This window comes from Trichomycterus rosablanca, chromosome 7 (assembly GCF_030014385.1).
Source record: "Trichomycterus rosablanca isolate fTriRos1 chromosome 7, fTriRos1.hap1, whole genome shotgun sequence".
Taxonomy (NCBI): Eukaryota; Metazoa; Chordata; class Actinopteri; order Siluriformes; family Trichomycteridae; genus Trichomycterus; species Trichomycterus rosablanca.
In genome coordinates, this window is record NC_085994.1 from 24,369,484 (window position 1) to 24,393,416 (window position 23,933).

The following is a 23,933-nucleotide window of genomic DNA, read 5'->3' on the forward strand; positions in this document are numbered from 1 at the left end:
GAGTAACATTGTTTTTAAACATTTCAGTGATTTTCTCACACATTTGTTGACAAATGGTCGCTCTAAGTGTATTCATCATGCCACTTAAAAGGATTTATGTCTGTTAAACACTGTAAGTGTTTTGGCTATAGGAGTATTTAAAGAAGAGTTTGTTTTGGCTTAATCATGATGTCTGAAAGCTTGTTTACCCAAAACCTTTTTTCTAAGTGTGAGGATAAAGAGAAAAATGTAGAAAAGACACTTAAAAGGTTTTTGTTAATCATTTTATTGTTTTGACTGATGCACTTGTTTATATCTACAAGAAAAACAAGCAGTTGCTTCCACCAGTCAGTAAATGATTACACTATCACAACCCAATTCATGAAGCTTACATATCAAAGAAAATATTGGTAAACAGCCAACTTGAGGTTCAAATGTTGCATCTAAAAGCATGCTGACGGTTGTTTGATAACAGTCTCCCAGACACAACAAGCACGGTATGGAATGCTGGAGGTCAGAGGTGACGAGTTTAAGCGGGGGCCACCTGGCTGGTGGTGACTACAGAAGACTGAGTCTTTGCAGATGAAGCAGTGCTGGTGTCGTCCTCACCGAACGGGTTCTTTCCACAGCACAGTGTGGTCAACATGCAGTTCCTGAACTAAAGAAACGAACACCACGGCATGTTAAAATCATTAAGAATTTATGAAAAACATTACAAACGTCTGCTGAGACATGACATCAGATTTTTCAAACTTACATGTAACTGTTTTATTTAAAGTTTAACCCTTTGATGCACAACCTGTGTCAAAAGTGACCCAACTGAGTTTTTATTTTCTATATCTTTGCAATAAATTAATTTCGTCATTCAAGCTTCCATGAATTCTTCAATTAACTTGTTTTTGATCATCACAAATCCTTATTTCAGTTTTATATTTTTTACTTTTTTAATAAAAGTATCACTACACTTCTAATGCACAACATGGGTCAAAAATGACCCTTATGTATCTACTATGGAATTTGACAGAAACGACTGACATTTGTAAGTGTTTGTAGTCAAAAACATATTTACTGATCTTTTGAAAGACAACCAAAGATTATGCTCTTGAATCTTGAATATGTCCAATACTATTTGCTTGCTAGCTGTTTACATATTCTAGTATAGATAGCTTTTATTAGCTAAGACAGCAAATACATGAATAACTGACAAATGTGCATATGAAAATATTCTTGAATGGATGAATATGGGTCATTTTTGACCCATGTTTTGCATTAGAAGGGGTTTGCTTAGCTTGTGCATCAAAGGGTTAAGGTTAATTTGAGTCTGTGCAGATGTTTTGAAATAAGTAAATTGAAAGAACAAATTAAATCAAAAGCAGCAGCCCAGTGGTGACCACCAATTAAACCTGCAGCAGTATATCCCTGCCCACTCATGGTAAGGTTAACAAAGTTAATGTAAGGCAGCAGTCTGTGTAATCCAGTGTTTTGCTGTTTCTAAGGGTCAATAAGAATGTCTCATGGCAGTCAAGGGTTGTCTATAGGGTTGCCTTTTATCTCTTTGCTAACTGCTAACCCATTTGCAGAAACTATAAAATTGTTTTTTAAAAGTGAGCTACAATTAAAAGGTACTTTTACAATTATTTTTTGCTTTTATCAAAAACACAACTATTAAAAGATGTACATTCAGTATATACGTATATGCTATATTTGCTTTGTACATTCATCTCAAGGATAGCTTTGGTGCAGCCCAAGCTAAATATATCTTCAAAGCTTGTCCATCAGTGTCTCAAATGAATAAAATAGAATAGAAAATAGAATAGAATCTAACTATTTCCTCGGCTGCTCCCGTTGGGGGTTGCTGGTGGATCGTGATCCACATTATTAATTTGGCACCGTTTTTTACGCCGGATGCCCTTCCTGACACAACCCTCCTTATTTATCCGGGCTTGGGACCGGCACTACAATGCACTGGTTTACGCATCCTAGCGGCTAGGTACCTATAGGACAATTTTAGTGTCTCCAATTAGCCTGGCTGCATGTTTTTGGACTGTGGGAGGAAACTGGAGCACTCGAAGGAAATTCACGCAGACACGGGAAGAACATGCAAACTCCACACAGAAAGGACCCGGACCGCCCAACCTGGGGATCGAAGCCAGGACCTTCTTGCTGTGAGGTGACAGTGCTACCCACTTAGCCACCATGCCGCCCAATAGAATAGAATAGAATGGAATGGAATGGAATGGAATGGAATGGAATGGAATGGAATGGAATGGAATGGAATGGAATGGAATAGAATAGAATAGAATAGAATAGAATAGAATAGAATAGAATAGAATAGAATAGAATAATCTTTATTGTCAATGTACAACATACAACGAGATTCAGGTTACTCTGGCTCAGGTATGCTAATATTAATGTTCATAAGTGTACTACTACATAGTAAAGAAATAAATGCCTAACCTTAATATAATAAAGTGCATACGTAATAAAGTGCACACATAAGAAGTGCATACCAATTATTGCACCTAAGTGTATTTTATTTTTTATGGCTTAGTGTGTTTGTGGGGGTTTCCACAAAAAGCAGGTGAATTGGGTATAAAAGGAGGATCCACCAAAGGCAATGCATAAGAAACCACCATGCTCTTGTAATAAATACAGCTTTAGGGGCTCAGTCTTTAAAAAACACTGTCAATGATCATGTTAGACGGACTGAAACACAGTGAAAAGTTATGCTGTGGTTTGGGGCCTCTGCCCCCCTATTGGCTGCACTCGACAAGTAGTTATTATTATATTACAATATTTTCGTTAAGTAAAATATTAAAATAACTAAAAGACAATGAAATATCAGAATACATGTAATGAAAATATACAGTGAGTGCACAGCAAAGGATTTTGGGAATCTGTGTAACCTGCTTAATGTTACTAGAAGGCACGCTGCATGAACTTCTGAGTACCTTCAATTCATTCTGATCAGCTATCAGCATACAGCATTTTATATATACAGTATATATATATATATATATATATATATATACAGTGTATCACAAAAGTGAGTACACCCCTCACATTTCTGCAAATATTTCATTATATTTTTTCATGGGACAACACTATAGACATGAAACTTGGATATAACTTAGAGTAGTCAGTGTACAACTTGTATAGCAGTGTAGATTTACTGTCTTCTGAAAATAACTCAACACACAGCCATTAATGTCTAAATAGCTGGCAACATAAGTGAGTACACCCCACAGTGAACATGTCCAAATTGTGCCCAAATGTGTCGTTGTCCCTCCCTGGTGTCATGTGTCAAGGTCCCAGGTGTAAATGGGGAGCAGGGCTGTTAAATTTGGTGTTTTGGGTACAATTCTCTCATACTGGCCACTAAATATTCAACATGGCACCTCATGGCAAAGAACTCTCTGAGGATGTGAGAAATAGAATTGTTGCTCTCCACAAAGATGGCCTGGGCTATAAGAAGATTGCTAACACCCTGAAACTGAGCTACAGCATGGTGGCCAAGGTCATACAGCAGTTTTCCAGGACAGGTTCCACCCGGAACAGGCTTCGCCAGGGTCGACCAAAGAAGTTGAGTCCACGTGTTCGGCGTTATATCCAGAGGTTGGCTTTAAAAAATAGACACATGAGTGCTGCCAGCATTGCTGCAGAGGTTGAAGACGTGGGAGGTCAGCCTGTCAGTGCTCAGACCATACGCCGCACACTGCATCAACTCGGTCTGCATGGTCGTCATCCCAGAAGGAAGCTGACGCACAAGAAAGCCCGCAAACAGTTTGCTGAAGACAAGCAGTCCAAGAACATGGATTACTGGAATGCCCTGTGGTCTGACGAGACCAAGATAAACTTGTTAGCCTCAGATGGTGTCCAGCATGTGTGGCGGCGCCCTGGTGAGAAGTACCAAGACAACTGTATCTTGCCTACAGTCAAGCATGGTGGTGGTAGCATCATGGTCTTGGGCTGCATGAGTATTGCTGGCACTGGGGAGCTGCAGTTCATTGAGGGAAACATGAATTCCAACATGTACTGTGACATTCTGAAACAGAGCATGATCCCCTCCCTTCGAAAACTGGGCCTCATGGCAGTTTTCCAACAGGATAACGACCCCAAACACAACCTCCAAGATGACAACTGCCTTGCTGAGGAAGCTGAAGGTAAAGGTGATGGACTAAACCCAATTGAGCACCTGTGGCGCATCCTCAAGTGGAAGGTGGAGGAGTTCAAGGTGTCTAACATCCACCAGCTCCGTGATGTCATCATGGAGGAGTGGAAGAGGATTCCAGTAGCAACCTGTGCAGCTCTGGTGAATTCCATGCCCAGGAGGGTTAAGGCAGTGCTGGATAATAATGGTGGTCACACAAAATATTGACACTTTGGGCACAATTTGGACATGTTCACTGTGGGGTGTACTCACTTATGTTGCCAGCCATTTAGACATTAATGGCTGTGTGTTGAGTTATTTTCAGAAGACAGTCAATCTACACTGCTATACAAGCTGTACACTGACTACTCTAAGTTATATCCAAGTTTCATGTCTATAGTGTTGACCCATGAAAAGATATAATGAAATATTTGCAGAAATGTGAGGGGTGTACTCACTTTTGTGATACACTGTATATATATATGTATATATATAATTTGTTGAGAGGGTTTTTTTTTTTTGCACTGGGGCCCATGAGCTCCTAGTTATGCCACTGAATGGATCGAGGAGATGAGTCAGTTTTATATTGATTTTTTATCTTATTTTATTTTTTGTTAATGCTCCAATGTTGTTTTGTCTTTTAGTTCCGTTTCGTTTTTCATACCCAAAACACTCTAAATAAATTTGTTCCTGATATAAAACAAAGATTCATAAATATCCATATCTTACAGTTCTTTTGTGGTGTATTTAAATGAACAATTCGTAAAAATTACCTGTATTCTAGGGGTTAATTAAGTGTCTAATTATTATGCAAATTAGAATATTACCCTTCTTAATGGAATGACTTAACTTGTCATTAATTTGAAACACAATGTCAATGGAAATAACATCTCAATTAAACAAGTGTTAAGAGTAGCAAGCGCATACTGGGAGTTATTCATGCAAGAAAAATGAGAGATTAGAACATGGGGCTGGGCTCCTCAATGTGCCAGGCCCGTATCAAGACAAAACACCAATGTAATGTGTTCAAATTAAGGGTTAAGACATAATCTAAAGAAGATGCACTGAAAATAAAATAGAAGCATTCTAAACACTGTGATTTTGGGATGTAACATGCCCCGACAAAGCAATCAGCCCCTATTTAATTTGTTTATTTACTATGATTTTAACGTCATGTTTTACACACTTTGGTTACACAAGGGAGGGGGTCCTTTCTGTGTGGAGTTTGCATGTTCTCCCCGTGTCTGCGTGGGTTTCCTCCGGGAGACACTGAATTACCCTATAGGTGAATGGGTGTGTGTATGTGTGTCTGCCCTGCGATTGACTGGCACCCCGTTCCGGGTGTTACTGTGTGCCTTGCGCCCATTGAAAAGCGGGGATAGGCTCCAGGCACCCCACAACCCTAATTTACATTTACATTTTCAACATTTAGCAGACACCTTTATCCAAAGCGACTTAGAGTACTGTGACATTTTACAGTCTAAGCAGGTGAGGGTTAAGGGTCTTGCTCAAGGGTCCAATAGTGACAACCTGGCAGCGATGGGGCTTAAACCAGCAACCTTCTGATTACTAGTTCAGTACCTTAACCGATAGGCTACAACTGCCCTCAAAGGATAAGCGGTTAAAAAAGTGAGTGAGTGAGTGAGTGAGTGACTAAGTGCCATTGTAAAACTAGCTTTACCCTCTACACATCACCCTGGCAGATACATTTACTTGTTAATAATGGACACCTGCGTATAGAACAACTTGCTACTGTCTGGCCCCTCGAGCAAGGCCCTTAAACCCAAATTGCTTGCACTAGAATTTTAAGTCACTTTAAATAAAGGTGTCTGTAACATTCCATAATGTAAATTTAACTGTAACTCTGGCTACAACTTAAATTGTTCATTAAATAGACAAAGGTTTCTTGATCTTTCTTGTCTCTGACTTTACATCTGACTTTACATTTACATTTTCAGCATTTAGCAGACGCTTTTATCCAAAGCGACTTACAGTACTGTGACAGTATATTGTCTAAGCAATTGAGGGTTAAGGGCCTTGCTTAAGGGCCCAACAGTGGCAACCTGGCAGTGGTGAGGCTTGAACCGGCAACCTTCTGATTACTGAACCAGTACCTTAACCACTAGGCTACAACTGCCCTTTACATCTACAAGGTGGACCAACTAGGTAGGAGTGTCTAATAGAGTGGACAGTGAGTGGACACGGTATTTAAAAACTCCAGCAGCGCTGCTGTGTCTGATCCACTCATACCAGCACAACACACACTAACACACCACCACCATGTAAGTGTCACTGCAGTGCTGATAATGATCCACCACCTAAATAATACCTACTCTGTGGTGGTCCTGACCATTGAAGAACAGGGTGAAAGCAGGTTAAAAAAGTATGTAGAGAAACAGATGGACTACAGTCAGTAATTGTAGAACTACAAAGTGCTCCTATATGGTAAGTGGAGCTGATAAAATGGACAGCGAGTGTAGAAACAAGGAGGTGGTTTTAATGTTATGGCTGATCAGTGTATATCAATAGGACTAAATTCCAAGCAATTTTAATGAGTAGATATCTTCTTACCTGTCTGTTAAGAAGGATGTAGATAACAGGGTTGTACAGGGCAGCACTCTTGGCGAAGAAAGCAGGTATGGTCATGAAAACAGGCCCAAACTCAGTGCCCTGGTTGGCAAAGATGTACCAAGCGACGCTAGCATAGGGCAGCCAGCACACCAGAAAAGCAATAACCATGACGACCACCATCCGGGTCACCTCTTTCTCTGCCCTCTGAGTGCTCTCAGACTCCTGCTGCTGAGCTGCAGCCTGATGAAACCATACAAATAAAATAAAATAATGCCACATGAGATTTGAAGATGGATTAAACAGATATATAGATGGACAGACAAACAGAAAGGCATGTTAGTAGTTCCACAAAGAAATTGCCTAGAAGGCAAGAAAGGCACACCGCAGAACATACGCTGAAACTAATATGCAAAAAATAAAGAAACAAATAAACAAATTTTCTTTTTATGATTTAAAAGAAAAATAAGAATGTAAACATGAATGTCTGCATTAGGACAACGGATAAATACAAAATCATAATCAATCTGGCGCCCAGGTGGCACAGCAGGATACTCCGCTAGCACACCAGCGGCAAGATCTTGGCTCTGCTACCGGTCAGCTGGGCACCATCTACCGGACACAATTGGCAGTGCCTGCAGCAGACACAAATTGGCCACCATGTCTGCTGGGTGGGAAATGACCGAACCAAGTGGGTAATGACCGAACCAAGTGGGTGGGGTCTTTAAACGCTGTGTAAGGACCCTGATTAGAAGAAGCTTGGGCGTAAAGAAGAGGACTGTGCACGCGTCGCAGGGATCCACAGCAGCGGAAGACAAATTGACTACAAACATGAGTATATACAAGTATATACAAACATAAATATATATAACCAACCAGGTTCATGTTGGGCATAGACAAATCTAGCATTTGTCTATGCCCAACATAGACAAAGTATGTGGAACAGTATGTGGACATCACTTATAAATAATGCATTCACCTACTTAAGTCGTACCCATACTGCATATAATCTTAAAAAAATTGCAGTAGAACAAATCTGAAGAACTCGATGATTTGATGACTTTTACTCTCCAGGCCACCCAAGGAGGATGTCTGGTTCCTCTCAAGGTTTCTTCCTGTAATTTAAGGGAGTTTTTCTTTGCCACTGTTGCCCTTAGCTTGCTCAACATGGCTTTTTGGTCTGTCTGTCCTGGATGCTGTAAAGTTGCTTTGTGACAATGTCTATTGTAAAAAGCGCTATACAAGTACACTTGAGTTGACTTGACTTAACATTAAATCAGATTTTTGCTATGCTAGTAATGCCGCAGTGCATTTTTAATTCTGGTCTAGTGTAGAAGGAACCGACAACAGCTCAGTCAGGAAGCTTTAGAACACCTGCATAACGCTGAAGTGCATTGCATGTCAATGATCTATCTAGTCACTTAATAATAAGTTCCAAACTGGCTCTGGTAGCAAAATAAGCAGAAGAACTATGCTTAGGTTTTATCATGAATGTTTAGTTGTATGCTACAGCAATTCTGTAGCGGTAAGTCTGGGCCTAGCCCAGAAACTAGCCTCTTCTAGTTTCAACATGACAATTCCGGTTGCATAAACATAGGCCTCATATGTTGAAAAGCCTTTTTTAGAAGAGTGGAGGCTGTTACAGTAGCAAAATGAGAGCTATTATAATACCCATAGGTTTACAAACATATAAATGTGATGTTCATTTTTCCATATAGTTTGGTACGGTTGTGCTCTTAATGTTGTGTATGTGTCACTCACCGCACGAACGGTGCACAGCAGGCGGGTATGATGACCAGCAGAGGAATAGAGAAATGCAGGATGAACATGTAAATGACGAATGATATGTTGTTTGTTTCGGTTTTTGGGGTGTAGTAGTCAATTCCACATGAACACTGCATTCCCTCTGGAATGTACCTATGTGAGAACACACAAATACACAGTCACCATGGTAGTAAACAAAAACGTGTGTTTAAAATCATTTTTTTATTTTATTAATCAGAAAATTACTTTGTATATGACAAATGTGCTAAATCAAATCAAATCAAATGTTGATGACTGTAGTCCTATGACTTCAACGCCCAGCTCATAATGTACACTATATGGACATAAGTTTGCCAAACGTGTTGGAACCATAGGCATTCATATAGAGTTGCTTAAAAGCATAATATTTATTGTGAAAATTAAAAAATATATATATATTTATTAAATCAATATTTAATTGATCCTATATACTTATATATCTTATATACGAGCAATGTATGTGGCTGAAACAGCTAGATAGGGTCAGGGTTAACTTAATAATTAGAAACAGAGTCCACATTCATTTTTCCATATAGTGTATATTTCTTACAAAGAACACTTTTTGTTTAGTGGTTTCTCTTTTTATATTTTACCAAATAGTCAACATTGTTTAGGCATTTGTAATTTCCAGCTATTGACATGGGAAGGTGGGGGCTAGCATTGGCTCCCCTCAATATACATAAAGCCATCTACTGGCACTTAATGAGCTGCAGCTTATGTGACATCATAGGTCAGCTGAACCCACTTGAAGGATCATATCAGCTAAAATATGCTTTGGTCCACAGTAAAAGTGAAACTGTCGTTCCTCCTGTAAAGACAGTGGAATCAGTTAAGCTCTCTTAGAATACTAGTTACAAATAATTGTGGCTTTTTTATAAACCCCATTTCCAGAAAAGTTGGGTTGTATTGTAAAATCTTTATTTAACTGATAAAAGTAGAAAGAAAAGATTTCCACTGTTTTCACTGATCAACTTTGTTGTTTTTATAAATGGAAGCACATTTAGAATGTGATGCCTGAAACACACTCCAAAAAGTTGGTTTACCCCTGTGTTCCATCACCGTACCTATTTATGAGTCTTTAATAGTTTGAGAACTGAATACACTAATTGTTGTAGTTTTGCAAGTAGAATTTTTGTCCATTCTTGCTTAATGCTAGACTTCAGCTGCTCAACAGTCTGTGGTCGCCATTGTCTGATTCTCCTCTTCATGCTGTATCATACATTTTCAATAAAGAACACATTCTGTGTCTACAAAGCCACACTGTTGTATTGCATGCCGAATGACGCCTGGCATTGCCTTGCTGAATTAATCATTATCACATCATTTTCTCAACAGCATCATGTGTCTCTATAAAATCCCAATATATATCTCAGCATCAAAGGTACCTTCACACATATGCAAGTCACCCATGTCATGGGCACTGATGCATCCCCATATAAAGATAGATATTGGTTTTTGCACCATTCACTGATAACAGTCTGGATGGTCCTTTTCATCTTTGGCACAGAGAACTCGATGTCCATTTTCCCAAAAACAAGCTGAGCCTTAGACTCATCTGACCACAGCACATGTTTTCACTGTCTTTTGACCATCTGAGATGAACTTTGACCCAGAGAACTTAAAAGTTCTTCTGCACAGAAGAACTTTGTGACAATGGTTTTCTGAAGTACCCCTGATGCAATGTGGTTAAATATAGTAGCATGAAGTTCTCATGCCATGTGATCTGAGAGCTCAAAGGTCACTCACATTCAACAGTGGCTTCCGGCTTTGCCCTACAGTGACTAGGATTTTTCCAGATTTCCAGACATTTTTTACAATGTTATGAACAGTAGATGGTAAAGACTAAATTATTTGCAATCGAACATTGAGAATTTTTTATAACTAATTGGCAATTTTCTCTTGAACTTGGGCACAAAGTACTGATCCTTCAGTGGATCATCTTTTTATATCGATTCATGATTCTTTCAACTTTTACCAATTCAGCTGCTTATTGTAGAATGCTGTAACTTGAATAATCTATAAACTTTTCACTCTTATTTTGAAATATTTTCTTTCTACTTTTGTCAGTTAAACAGAGATTAAAGAGAATTAAAAAATCACAGATTCTTTTTTTTATTGCATTGTGTCAACTTTTTGGAAATGGGGTTTGTAGAATTTTAACTCTAAGCAATAGGGCAAATGTACCCCAAAGAGTATTCCATGTTGTAATTATAAATTGTCCACAGACATGAAGAGAAATGTGTGTTTCTAATATTATATTGTATTACCTGGACCATCCAAGCAATGGTGGGCAAGCACAGCTGAGGGCCATCACCCAGGTAAAGCCGACTCCAGCAATGGCATGCTTTTCTCCAAAAGGAAATGTGGCCAGAGGTTTACATACCACAACGTAGCGCTCAATAGCCAAGACAACCAGAGACCACAGTCCAATCTCACCTAAGAAAGAAAAGAGAATAATATAAATATGCAGACCTTTAGACTATCTCTATTAAAACTACTTCATGCACTACTATCTACTTTTGTAAGTCAACTAAACAAAAACAAACCAAGGTAACCATACAGATACAGTAGTGTGTGGACATTTTTTTACTTCAATCATATGGTTTATATATGGTTCAAAATGTGTGTGTGTATATATATATATATATATATATATACAGTGGCTTGCAAAAGTATTCATACCCCTTGAACTTTTCCATATTTTGTCACATTACAACCACAAACATAAATATATTTCACTGGAATTTAATGTGAAAGACCAACACAAAGTGGTATACAATTGTGAAGTGGAACGAAAGTTATACATGATTCAAAACATTTTTTACAAATAAAAAACTGAAAAGTGCGGTGTGCAAAAGTATCCAGCCCCCCTGAGTCAATATTTTGTGGAACCACCTTTTGCTGCAATTACAGCTGCAAGTCTTTTAGGGTATGTCTCCACCAGCTTTGCACATCTAGTGACTGACATTTTTGCCCATTCTTCTTTGCAAAACAGCTCAAGCTCAGTCAGATTAGATGGAGAGCGTTTGTGAACAGCAGTTTTCAGATCTTGCCACAAATTCTCGATTGGGTTTAGGTCTGGACTTTGACTGGGCCATTCTAACACATGAATATGTTTTGTTTTAAACCATTCCATTGTAGCCCTGGCTTTATGTTTAGGGTTGTTGTCCTGCTGGAAGGTGAACCTCCGCCCCAGTCTCAAGTCTTTTGCAGACTCCAACAGGTTTTCTTCCAAGATTGCCCTGTATTTGGCTCCATCCATCTTCCCATCAACTTTGACCAACTTCCCTGTCCCTGCTGAAGAGAAGCAGCCCCAGAGCATGATGCTGCCACCACCATATTTGACAGTGGGGATGGTGTGTTCAGAGTGATGTGCAGTGTTAATTCTCCGCCACACATAGCGTTTTGCATTTAGGCCAAAAAGTTAAATTTTGGTCTCATCTGACCAAAGCACCTTGTTCCACATGTTTGCTGTGTCCCCAACATGGCTTCTGGCAAACTGCAAACGGGACTTTTTATGGTTTTCTTTTAACAATGGCTTTCTTCTTGCCACTCTTCCATAAAGACCACATTTGTGCAGTGCACGACTAATAGTTGTCCTGTGGACAGATTCCCCCACCTGAGCTGTGGATCTCTGCATTTCGTCCAGAGTCACCATGGGCCTCTTGGCTGCATCTCTGATCAGTGCTCTCCTTGTTCGGCCTGTAAGTTTAGGTGGACGGCCTTGTCTTGGTAGGTTTACAGTTGTGCCATACTCTTTCCATTTCCGGATAATGGATTGAACAGTGCTCCGTGAGATGTTCAAAGCTTGGGAAATCTTTTTATAGCCTAAGCCTGCTTTAAACTTCTCCACAACCTTATTCCTGACCTGTCTGGTGTGTTCTTTGGACTTCATAATGCTGTTTACTCCCCAATATTCTCTTAACCGACCTCTGAGGCCATCACGGAGCAGCTGTATTTGTACTGAGATTAGATTACACACAGGTGGACTCTTTTTAGTCATTAGCAGTCATCAGGCAACTTCTGAATGCAATTGGTTGCACTCAGAGAAAAGGGGGCTGGATACTTTTGCACATCGCACTTTTCAGTTTTTTATTTGTAAAAAATGTTTTGAATCATGTATAATTTTCCTTCCACTTCACAATTGTATACCACTTTGTGTTGGTCTTTCACATTAAATTCCAGTAAAATATATTTATGTTTGTGGTTGTAATGTGACAAAATATGGAAAAGTTCAAGGGGTATGAATACTTTTGCAAGCCACTGTATATACAGTGTATCACAAAAGTGAGTACACCCATCACATTTCTGCAAATATTTAAGTATATCTTTTCATGGGACAACACTGACAAAATGACACTTTGACACAATGAAAAGTAGTCTGTGTGCAGCTTATAGAACAATGTAAATTTATTCTTCCCTCAAAATAACTCAATATACAGCCATTAATGTCTAAACCACCGGCAACAAAAGTGAGTACACCCCTAAGAGACTACACCCCTAAATGTCCAAATTGAGCACTGCTTGTCATTTTCCCTCCAAAATGTCATGTGATTTGTTAGTGTTACTAGGTCTCAGGTGTGCATAGGGAGCAGGTGTGTTCAATTTAGTAGTACAGCTCTCACACTCTCTCATACTGGTCACTGAAAGTTCCAACATGGCACCTCATGGCAAAGAACTCTGAGGATCTTAAAAGATGAATTGTTGCGCTACATGAAGATGGCCAAGGCTACAAGAAGATTGCCAACACCCTGAAACTGAGCTGCAGCACAGTGGCCAAGATCATTCAGCGTTTTAAAAGAGCAGGGTCCACTCAGAACAGACCTCGCGTTGGTCGTCCAAAGAAGCTGAGTGCACGTGCTCAGCGTCACATCCAACTGCTGTCTTTGAAAGATAGGCGCAGGAGTGCTGTCAGCATTGCTGCAGAGATTGAAAAGGTGGGGGGTCAGCCTGTCAGTGCTCAGACCATACGCCGCACACTACATCAAATTGGTCTGCATGGCTGTCACCCCAGAAGGAAGCCTCTTCTGAAGTCTCTACACAAGAAAGCACGCAAACAGTTTGCTGAAGACATGTCAACAAAGGACATGGATTACTGGAACCATGTCCTATGGTCTGATGAGACCAAGATTAATTTGTTTGGTTCAGATGGTCCCAAGCATGTGTGGCGGCAATCAGGTGAGGAGTACAAAGATAAGTGTGTCATGCCTACAGTCAAGCATGGTGGTGGGAATGCCATGGTCTGGGGCTGCATGAGTGCAGCAGGTGTTGGGGAGTTACATTTCATTGAGGGACACATGAACTCCAATATGTACTGTGAAATACTGAAGCAGAGCATGATCCCCTCCCTCCGGAAACTGGGTCGCAGGGCAGTGTTCCAGCATGATAATGACCCCAAACACACCTCTAAGACGACCACTGCTTTATTGAAGAGGCTGAGGGTAAAGGTGATGGACTGGCCAAGCATGTCTCCAGACCTAAACCCAATAGAACATCTTTGGGGCATCCTCAAGCGGAAGGTGGAGGAGCGCAAAGTCTCGAATATCCGCCAGCTCCGTGATGTCGTCATGGAGGAGTGGAAAAGCATTCCAGTGGCAACCTGTGAAGCTCTGGTAAACTCCATGCCCAGGAGAGTTAAGGCAGTTCTGGGAAATAATGGTGGCCACACAAAATATTGACACTTCAGGAACTTTCACTAAGGGGTGTACTCACTTTTGTTGCCGGTGATTTAGACATTAATGGCTGTATATTGAGTTATTTTGAGGGAAGAATAAATGTACACTTTTATATAAGCTGCACACAGACTACTTTTCATTGTGTCAAAGTGTCATTTTGTCAGTGTTGTCCCATGAAAAGATATACTTAAATATCTGCAGAAATGTGAGGGGTGTACTCACTTTTGTGATACACTGTATATACTATATATATATATACAGTGTATCACAAAAGTGAGTACACCCCTCACATTTCTGCAAATATTTTATTATATCTTTTCATGGGACAACACTATAGAAATAAAACTTGGATATAACTTAGAGTAGTCAGTGTACAGCTTGTATAGCAGTGTAGATTTACTGTCTTCTGAAAATAACTCAACACACAGCCATTAATGTCTAAATAGCTGGCAACATAAGTGAGTACACCCCACAGTGAACATGTCCAAATTGTGCCCAAAGTGTCAATATTTTGTGTGACCACCATTATTATCCAGCACTGCCTTAACCCTCCTGGGCATGGAATTCACCAGAGCTGCACAGGTTGCTACTGGAATCCTCTTCCACTCCTCCATGATGACATCACGGAGCTGGTGGAAGTTAGGCACCTTGAACTCCTCCACCTTCCACTTGAGGATGCGCCACAGGTGCTCAATTGGGTTTAGTCCATCACCTTTACCTTCAGCTTCCTCAGCAAGGCAGTTGTCATCTTGGAGGTTGTGTTTGGGGTCGTTATCCTGTTGGAAAACTGCCATGAGGCCCAGTTTTCGAAGGGAGGGGATCATGCTCTGTTTCAGAATGTCACAGTACATGTTGGAATTCATGTTTCCCTCAATGAACTGCAGCTCCCCAGTGCCAGCAACACTCATGCAGCCCAAGACCATGATGCTACCACCACCATGCTTGACTGTAGGCAAGATACAGTTGTCTTGGTACTTCTCACCAGGGCGCCGCCACACATGCTGGACACCATCTGAACCAAACAAGTTTATCTTGGTCTCGTCAGACCACAGGGCATTCCAGTAATCCATGTTCTTGGACTGCTTGTTTTCAGCAAACTGTTTGCGGGCTTTCTTGTGCGTCAGCTTCCTTCTGGGATGACGACCATGCAGACCGAGTTGATGCAGTGTGCGGCGTATGGTCTGAGCACTGACAGGCTGACCTCCCATGTCTTCAACCTCTGCAGCAATGCTGGCAGCACTCATGTGTCTATTTTTTAAAGCCAACCTCTGGATATGACGCCGAACACGTGGACTCAACTTCTTTGGTCGACCCTGGCGAAGCCTGTTCCGAGTGGAACCTGTCCTGGAAAACCGCTGTATGACCTTGGCCACCATGCTGTAGCTCAGTTTCAGGGTGTTAGCAATCTTCTTATAGCCCAGGCCATCTTTGTGGAGAGCAACAATTCTATTTCTCACATCCTCAGAGAGTTCTTTGCCATGAGGTGCCATGTTGAATATCCAGTGGCCAGTATGAGAGAATTGTACCCAAAACACCAAATTTAACAGCCCTGCTCCCCATTTACACCTGGGACCTTGACACATGACACCAGGGAGGGACAACGACACATTTGGGCACAATTTGGACATGTTCACTGTGGGGTGTACTCACTTATGTTGCCAGCTATTTAGACATTAATGGCTGTGTGTTGAGTTATTTTCAGAAGACAGTAAATCTACACTGCTATACAAGTTGTACACTGACTACTCTAAGTTATATCCAAGTTTTATTTCTATAGTGTTGTCCCATGAAAAGATATAATGAAATATTTGCAGAAATGTGAGGGGTGTACTCACTTTTGTGATACACTGTATATATATATATATATATATATATATATATACAGGTCCTTCTCAAAAAATTAGCATATTGTGATAAAGTTCATTATTTTCCATAATGTAATGATAAAAATTAAACTTTCATATATTTTAGATTCATTGCACACCAACTGAAATATTTCAGGTCTTTTATTGTTTTAATACTGATGATTTTGGCATACAGCTCATGAAAACCCAAAATTCCTATCTCAAAAAATTAGCATATCATGAAAAGGTTCTCTAAACGAGCTATTAACCTAATCATCTGAATCAACGAATTAACTCTAAACACCTGCAAAAGATTCCTGAGGCTTTTAAAAACTCCCAGCCTGGTTCATTACTCAAAACTGCAATCATGGGTAAGACTGCCGACCTGACTGCTGTCCAGAAGGCCATCATTGACACCCTCAAGCAAGAGGGTAAGACACAGAAAGAAATTTCTGAACGAATAGGCTGTTCCCAGAGTGCTGTATCAAGGCACCTCAGTGGGAAGTCTGTGGGAAGGAAAAAGTGTGGCAGAAAACGCTGCACAACGAGAAGAGGTGACCGGACCCTGAGGAAGATTGTGGAGAAGGGCCGATTCCAGACCTTGGGGGACCTGCGGAAGCAGTGGACTGAGTCTGGAGTAGAAACATCCAGAGCCACCGTGCACAGGCGTGTGCAGGAAATGGGCTACAGGTGCCGCATTCCCCAGGTCAAGCCACTTTTGAACCAGAAACAGCGGCAGAAGCGCCTGACCTGGGCTACAGAGAAGCAGCACTGGACTGTTGCTCAGTGGTCCAAAGTACTGTTTTCGGAAATCAAGGTGCCAGAGTCTGGAGGAAGACTGGGGAGAAGGAAATGCCAAAATGCCTGAAGTCCAGTGTCAAGTACCCACAGTCAGTGATGGTCTGGGGTGCCATGTCAGCTGCTGGTGTTGGTCCACTGTGTTTTATCAAGGGCAGGGTCAATGCAGCTAGCTATCAGGAGATTTTGGAGCACTTCATGCTTCCATCTGCTGAAAAGCTTTATGGAGATGAAGATTTCATTTTTCAGCACGACCTGGCACCTGCTCACAGTGCCAAAACCACTGGTGAATGGTTTACTGACCATGGTATTACTGTGCTCAATTGGCCTGCCAACTCTCCTGACCTGAACCCCATAGAGAATCTGTGGGATATTGTGAAGAGAAAGTTGAGAGACACAAGACCCAACACTCTGGATGAGCTTAAGGCCGCTATCGAGGAATCCTGGGCCTCCATAACACCTCAGCAGTGCCACAGGCTGATTGCCTCCATGCCACGCCGCATTGAAGCAGTCATTTCTGCAAAAGGATTCCCGACCAAGTATTGAGTGCATAACTGAACATAATTATTTGAAGGTTGACATTTTTTGTATTAAAAACACTTTTCTTTTATTGGTCGGATGAAATATGCTAATTTTTTGAGATAGGAATTTTGGGTTTTCATGAGCTGTATGCCAAAATCATCAGTATTAAAGCAATAAAAGACCTGAAATATTTCAGTTGGTGTGCAATGAATCTAAAATATATGAAAGTTAAATTTTTATCATTACATTATGGAAAATAATGAACTTTATCACAATATGCTAATTTTTTGAGAAGGACCTGTATATGGTTAAAATATACAGTGTATCACAAAAGTGAGTACACCCCTCACATTTCTGCAAATATTTTATTATATCTTTTCATGGGACAACACTATAGAAATAAAACTTGGATATAACTTAGAGTAGTCAGTGTACAACTTGTATAGCAGTGTAGATTTTTGGTCTTCTTAAAATAACTCAACACACAGTCATTAATGTCTAAATAGCTGGCAACATAAGTGAGTACACCCCACAGTGAACATGTCCAAATTGTGCCCAAAGTGTCAATATTTTGTGTGACCACCATTATTATCACTGCCTTAACCCTCCTGGGCATGGAATTCACCAGAGCTGCACAGGTTGCTACTGGAATCCTCTTCCACTCCTCCATGATGACATCACGGAGCTGGTGGATGTTAGACACCTTGAACTCCTCCACCTTCCACTTGAGGATGCGCCACAGGTGCTCAATTGGGTTTAGTCCATCACCTTCACCTTCAGCTTCCTCAGCAAGGCAGTTGTCATCTTGGAGGTTGTGTTTGGGGTCGTTATCCTGTTGGAAAACTGCCATGAGGCCCAGTTTTCGAAGGGAGGGGATCATGCTCTGTTTCAGAAAGTCACAGTACATGTTGGAATTCATGTTTCCCTCAATGAACTGCAGCTCCCCAGTGCCAGCAACACTCATGCAGCCCAAGACCATGATGCTACCACCACCATGCTTGACTGTAGGCAAGATACAGTTGTCTTGGTACTTCTCACCAGGGCACCGCCACACATGCTGGACACCTCTGAGCCAAACAAGTTTATCTTGGTCTCGTCAGACCACAGGGCATTCCAGTAATCCATGTTCTTGGACTGCTTGTCTTCAGCAAACTGTTTGCAGGCTTTCTTGTGCGTCAGCTTCCTTCTGGGATGACGACCATGCAGACCGAGTTGATGCAGTGTGCGGCGTATGGTCTGAGCACTGACAGGCTGACCTCCCACGTCTTCAACCTCTGCAGCAATGCTGGCAGCACTCATGTGTCTATTTTTTAAAGCCAACCTCTGGATATGACGCCGAACACGTGGACTCAACTTCTTTGGTCGACCCTGGCGAAGCCTGTTCCGAGTGGAACCTGTCCTGGAAAACCGCTGTATGACCTTGGCCACCATGCTGTAGCTCAGTTTCAGGGTGTTAGCAATCTTCTTATAGCCCAGGCCATCTTTGTGGAGAGCAACAATTCTATTTCTCACATCCTCAGAGAGTTCTTTGCCATGAGGTGCCATGTTGAATATCCAGTGGCCAGTATGAGAGAATTGTACCCAAAACACCAAATTTAACAGCCCTGCTCCCCATTTACACCTGGGACCATGACACATGACACCAGGGAGGGACAACGACACATTTGGGCACAATTTGGACATGTTCACTGTGGGGTGTACTCACTTATGTTGCCAGCCATTTAGACATTAATGGCTGTGTGTTGAGTTATTTTCAGAAGACAGTAAATCTACACTGCTATACAAGTTGTACACTGACTACTCTAAGTTATATCCAAGTTTCATGTCTATAGTGTTGTCCCATGAAAAGATATAATGAAATATTTGCAGAAATGTGAGGGGTGTACTCACTTTTGTGATACACTGTATATATACACTTTGTAGTTCTACAATTACTGACTGTAGTCCATCTGTTTCTCTGCATGCTTTTTTAGCCCCCTTTTTTTTTTTAACCCGTTCTTCGTCAGGACCCCCACAGGACCACTACAGAGCAGGTATTATTTGGGTGGTAGATCATTCTCAGCACTGCAGTGACACTGACATGGGGGTGGTGTGTTAGTGTGTGTTGTGCTGGTATGAGTGGATAAGACACAGCAGCACTGATGGAGTTTTTAAACACCTCACTGTCACTGCTGGACTGAGAATAGTCCATCAACCAAAAATATCCAGCCAACAGCGCCCCGTGGGCAGCAGCCTGTGACCACTGATGAAGGTCTAGAAGATGACCAACTCAAACAGCAGCAATAGATGAGCAATCAACTCTGACTTTTCATCTACAAGGTGGACCAACTAGGTAGGAGTGTCTAATAGAGTAAACAGTGAGTGGACACGGTATTTAAAAACTCCAGCAGCGCTGCTGTGTCTGATCCACTCATACCAGCACAACACACACTAACACACCACCACCATGTCATTGTCACTGCAGTGCTGAGAATAATCCACCACCTAAATAATACCTGCTCTGTGGTGGTCCTGTGGGGGTCCTGACCATTGAAACAGATGGACTACAGTCAGTAATTATACTGTAGAACTACAAAGTGCTTCTATATGGTAAGTGGAGCTGATAAAATGGACAATGTGTGTAGAAACAAGGAGGTGGTTTTAATGTTATGGCTGATCAGTGTATGTGTTGGATAAAACTGATATTAAAATATAGGTTTTAAATGAAGTTATTTTAGGACATTTTATTTAATTGACAAAAATAGACTGAAATACACAGTTTTTTTGAGAAAACACATTGCCCTGATGGCAGCATATGATGGCAGCTCTAAAGTCCAAATAAAAGTCAGCCATGCTGTGGGCACTGTTGCACTCTAACACCATGAAATCTGTTTGCTTTTGCACCTTTTGCTAAAAAAAAAACAGTCTAGATGGTCCTCTCCCTTTTTTGGCAAGGAGGACACAGTGTTCTTCCTGCAAACAAGCTGTAATAATGTCCACTTGTGTGACCACAGCACACATTTCCACTGTCTTTTGGTCTACTTGAGATAAGTTCGGCCACCAGAGAAGTTCATGCAATGGCGCCTGAGGGCTCAAAGGCCATAAACATTAAACAGTAGTTTTTGGTGTTGCCCTACAAAGACTTTGCTTGTAAAAGAGTGTTTTATCAAGCTCTTACTAATGTTGGAATCATGAGCTTTGCCATTCCCCTGATTGTCTTTTTCAATGTTCCTTTTGAATGAATTGATAAATTGGTAGGCAGGCAACTTCTGGAAAGATTTACTACTGAGATAAATACTATATATTTATTGTCATAATACATTAAGCATGTAGCTACATACCTTGTGAAATGAGGATTTTCACAAAGTGATATTTTCATATTAACAAAAATGACAACTTTAATAAAAGATTTTATCTATTTATAACTACACTGATCAGCCATAACATTAAAACCACCTCCTTGTTTCTACACTCACTGTCCATTTTATCAGTTCCACTTACCATATAGGACTTTGTAGTTCTACAATTACTGACTGTAGTCCATCTGTTTCTCTACATACCTTTTTAGCTTGCTTTCACCCTGTTCTTCAATGGTCAGGTGGTGTGTTAGTGTGTGTTGTGCTGGTATAAGTGGATCAGACACAGCAGCGCTGCTGGAGTTTTTAAAAACAGTGTCCACTCACTGTCCACTCTATTAGACACTCCTAACTAGTTGGTCCACCTTGTAGATGTTAAGTCAGAGATGATCGCTCATCTATTGCTGCTGTTTGAGTTGGTCATCTTCTAGACCTTCATCAGTGGTCACAGGCTGCTGCCCCCCGGGCGCTGTTGGCTGGATATTTTTGGTTGGCGGACTATTCTCAGTCCAGCAGTGACAGTGAGGTGTTTAAAAACTCCAGCAGCGCTGCTTTGTCTTATCCACTCATACCAGTACAATGCACACTAACACACCACCACCATGTCAGTGTCGCTGCAGTGCTGAGAATGATCCACCACTCAAATAATACCTACCTAATACTAACAAAGCATGCAGAAGAACAGATAGACTACAGTCAGTAATTGTAGAACTACAAAGTGCTCCTGTATGGTAAGTGGAGCTGATAAAATTGACAATGTGTGTAGAAACAAGGAGGTGGTTTTAATGTTATGGCTGATCGGTGTACATTCAATACTGATTTTCTATGTTTCAACTGTAAGTAACTAACAAAGTTTAAAATGCCCCCCTTTTGCATGGACACAGGCAAACGCTGCAAACACCATAGGTTGTAAAAGCTATGGACAAAGGTTCAATTGCCCCTCTTTTTTGACTCGCAGTCTACAATCAAATTCAGTTGTTCTCGAATGTCTTCTTATTTATTTTATTTGTTTATTTATTAGGATTTTAACGTCGTGTTTTACACACTTTGGTTACATTCATGACAAATGAGTTATTTGTTACACAAGGTTCATCAGTTCACAAGTTTAATGTCAGACACTTGTATGTCTTTGGACTGTGGGAGGAAACCAGAGCACCCAGAGTAAACCCACGCAGTCACGGGGAGAACATCCAAACTCCATACAGAAAGGAATCGAACCCAGGACCTTTTTGCTATGAGGCGACAGTGCAACCCACTGAGCCACCCAAATGTCTTCCTAGCAAGGCATACATTTTATCTGCAGACAATCTCATTCATATGTCATTGTGTAAGAATAGTTACCATGAGCACACCTGAGACATATTGTACAAATCAACTTAGGAAGAAGTGCAAGCGTGAAGATGGCTCATAAATCCTCACATTTAATTTCTATTGACTAAAAGACTTTCTCAACAGATAGTTTAAAGCAGTTTTAACTATACTATTTGACAACTAACATGGACTAAGGACTAAACCATGAGGTACACCTTACATAAATCCTAATACTATAAGTTTTTCACAGCTTACTCACCTCCCATAGTGGCGAAAAATCCCTCAATGTTGCAGCCTGTCACACCCAGGACAAAATATCCATGCAGAGCGGTGTAGAGTGTCACAGTAAAGCCACCAATTACCATAAACAAGTCAGCCACAGCCAGGTTTAGAAGAATGTAGTTTAGAGGAGTACGGAGTTTTTTATGCTGCACTGTGATGTACAGAGTCAGAAAGTTGATAGGAAATGCAGTAATCATGAGGAAGAGCATGTAGGCAGCCAATAATGAGTACTTCCAAGGCTCAGCAAGGTAGTACTGCGGTTCCTCAAATGGGCTACGTACCAAGCCTGTCTTGTTAGACATGGGCACGTAGAAGTTTGGACCTTCTGTCCCATTCATTATTACTGCAGTGTCTCACAAATGCAAAAAAAAGCAAAAAAAAAAGGTTATGAAGCCCAATAAAAAAAAAGAAAATTAAAAGACAGGACTGCTGTCCTCGTTTAAAATAAATTAATATTATATGAAGAAGGGGCTAATTCTTGAGAACAAGAGAGTAAGAAGTGATCAACTCTGCAGGACACTGAGCAGCTCTCTTATATGCCCCCTCCTGAGGGATTATCCCAGGCGAAAATGGGAGATTAAGGTGAAACAGTGTCATTTGGGAGAATACAGTGTGAGAGAGATTGAGGTCAATAATCCTTAGAAGACACTCAAGGATACGCAGAAGAAGGCATAGCCAGAGCGTTTCTAACACTTAAGCCAAATAAAATAACACACTATATGTCTAAACGTATTGAGACATATACTAATTATTGAGTTCGAGTGTTTCAGGCACACCCACTGTTAAGATATATTAATGTAAAAGATATACAATGAAACTGGTTGCTTTAAACTTTGTTAACAGTTTAGGAAAAGCCCTTTTATGTTTCAACATAACCATGTGCAAAGCACAAATCAGTTTTTTACATTACCTTTGACTTTTATTTGATTACAGACAGGATGAACCTGAGATATTTCATGTTTTATCTGCTCAACTCCATTTCATTTATTAATAAACATCCATTCCTGCATTTCAGGCCTGCAACACATTCCAAAAAAAGTTGGGACAATAAAGCATTTACCACTTTGTAATGTTGCTACTCCTTTTCACCACACTTAAAAGATGTTTTGGCACAGAGGATACCAAGTGATTTAGTGTTTCAGCTTTTATTTTGTCTCATTCTTCCTGCAAACACGTCTTAAGATGTGCAACAGTACGGGGTCGTCGCATTTTTCCTTTCAAAATTCTCCACACATTCTCTATTGGGGACAGGTCAAGACTGCAGGCAGGCCAGTCCAGTACCCGTACCCTCTTCTTCAGCAGCCATGCCTTTGTAATGTGTGCAGCATGTGGTTTTGCATTGTCTTGTTGAAAAATACATAAACGTCCCTGGAAAAGATGACGTCTTGAAGGCAGCATAAATTATGTTGCTCTAAGATCTCAATGTAATTTTCTGCATTAATTCTGCCATCACAGAAGTGTAAATTACCTTTGCCAAGGGCACTGACACAGCCCCATACCATGAAAGACCCTGGCTTTTGGACTTGTTGCTGATAACAGTCTGGATGGTTCTTTTTGTCTTTGGTCTGGAGCACACGGCATCTAATTTTTTCAAAAAAAGACCAAAAATGATGATTCATCTGACCACAAAACACATTTCCACTGTGTGATGGTCCAACCTAGATGT

General features: G+C 40.8%; 1 protein-coding gene across 1 annotated transcript; it reads right to left on the bottom strand.

Annotated features, from left to right (window-relative positions):
* Positions 1–249: 249 nt before the first annotated feature.
* LOC134318309 (rhodopsin-like) lies at positions 250–22,605 on the bottom strand. Its single transcript, XM_062999163.1, is given in 6 exon segments — positions 250–637; positions 6,701–6,940; positions 8,459–8,484; positions 8,487–8,614; positions 10,768–10,936; positions 22,245–22,605. Coding segments are annotated over 6 exon segments (1,053 nt in total). The 3' UTR covers positions 250–508.
* Between the last annotated feature and the right edge of the window lie 1,328 nt (positions 22,606–23,933).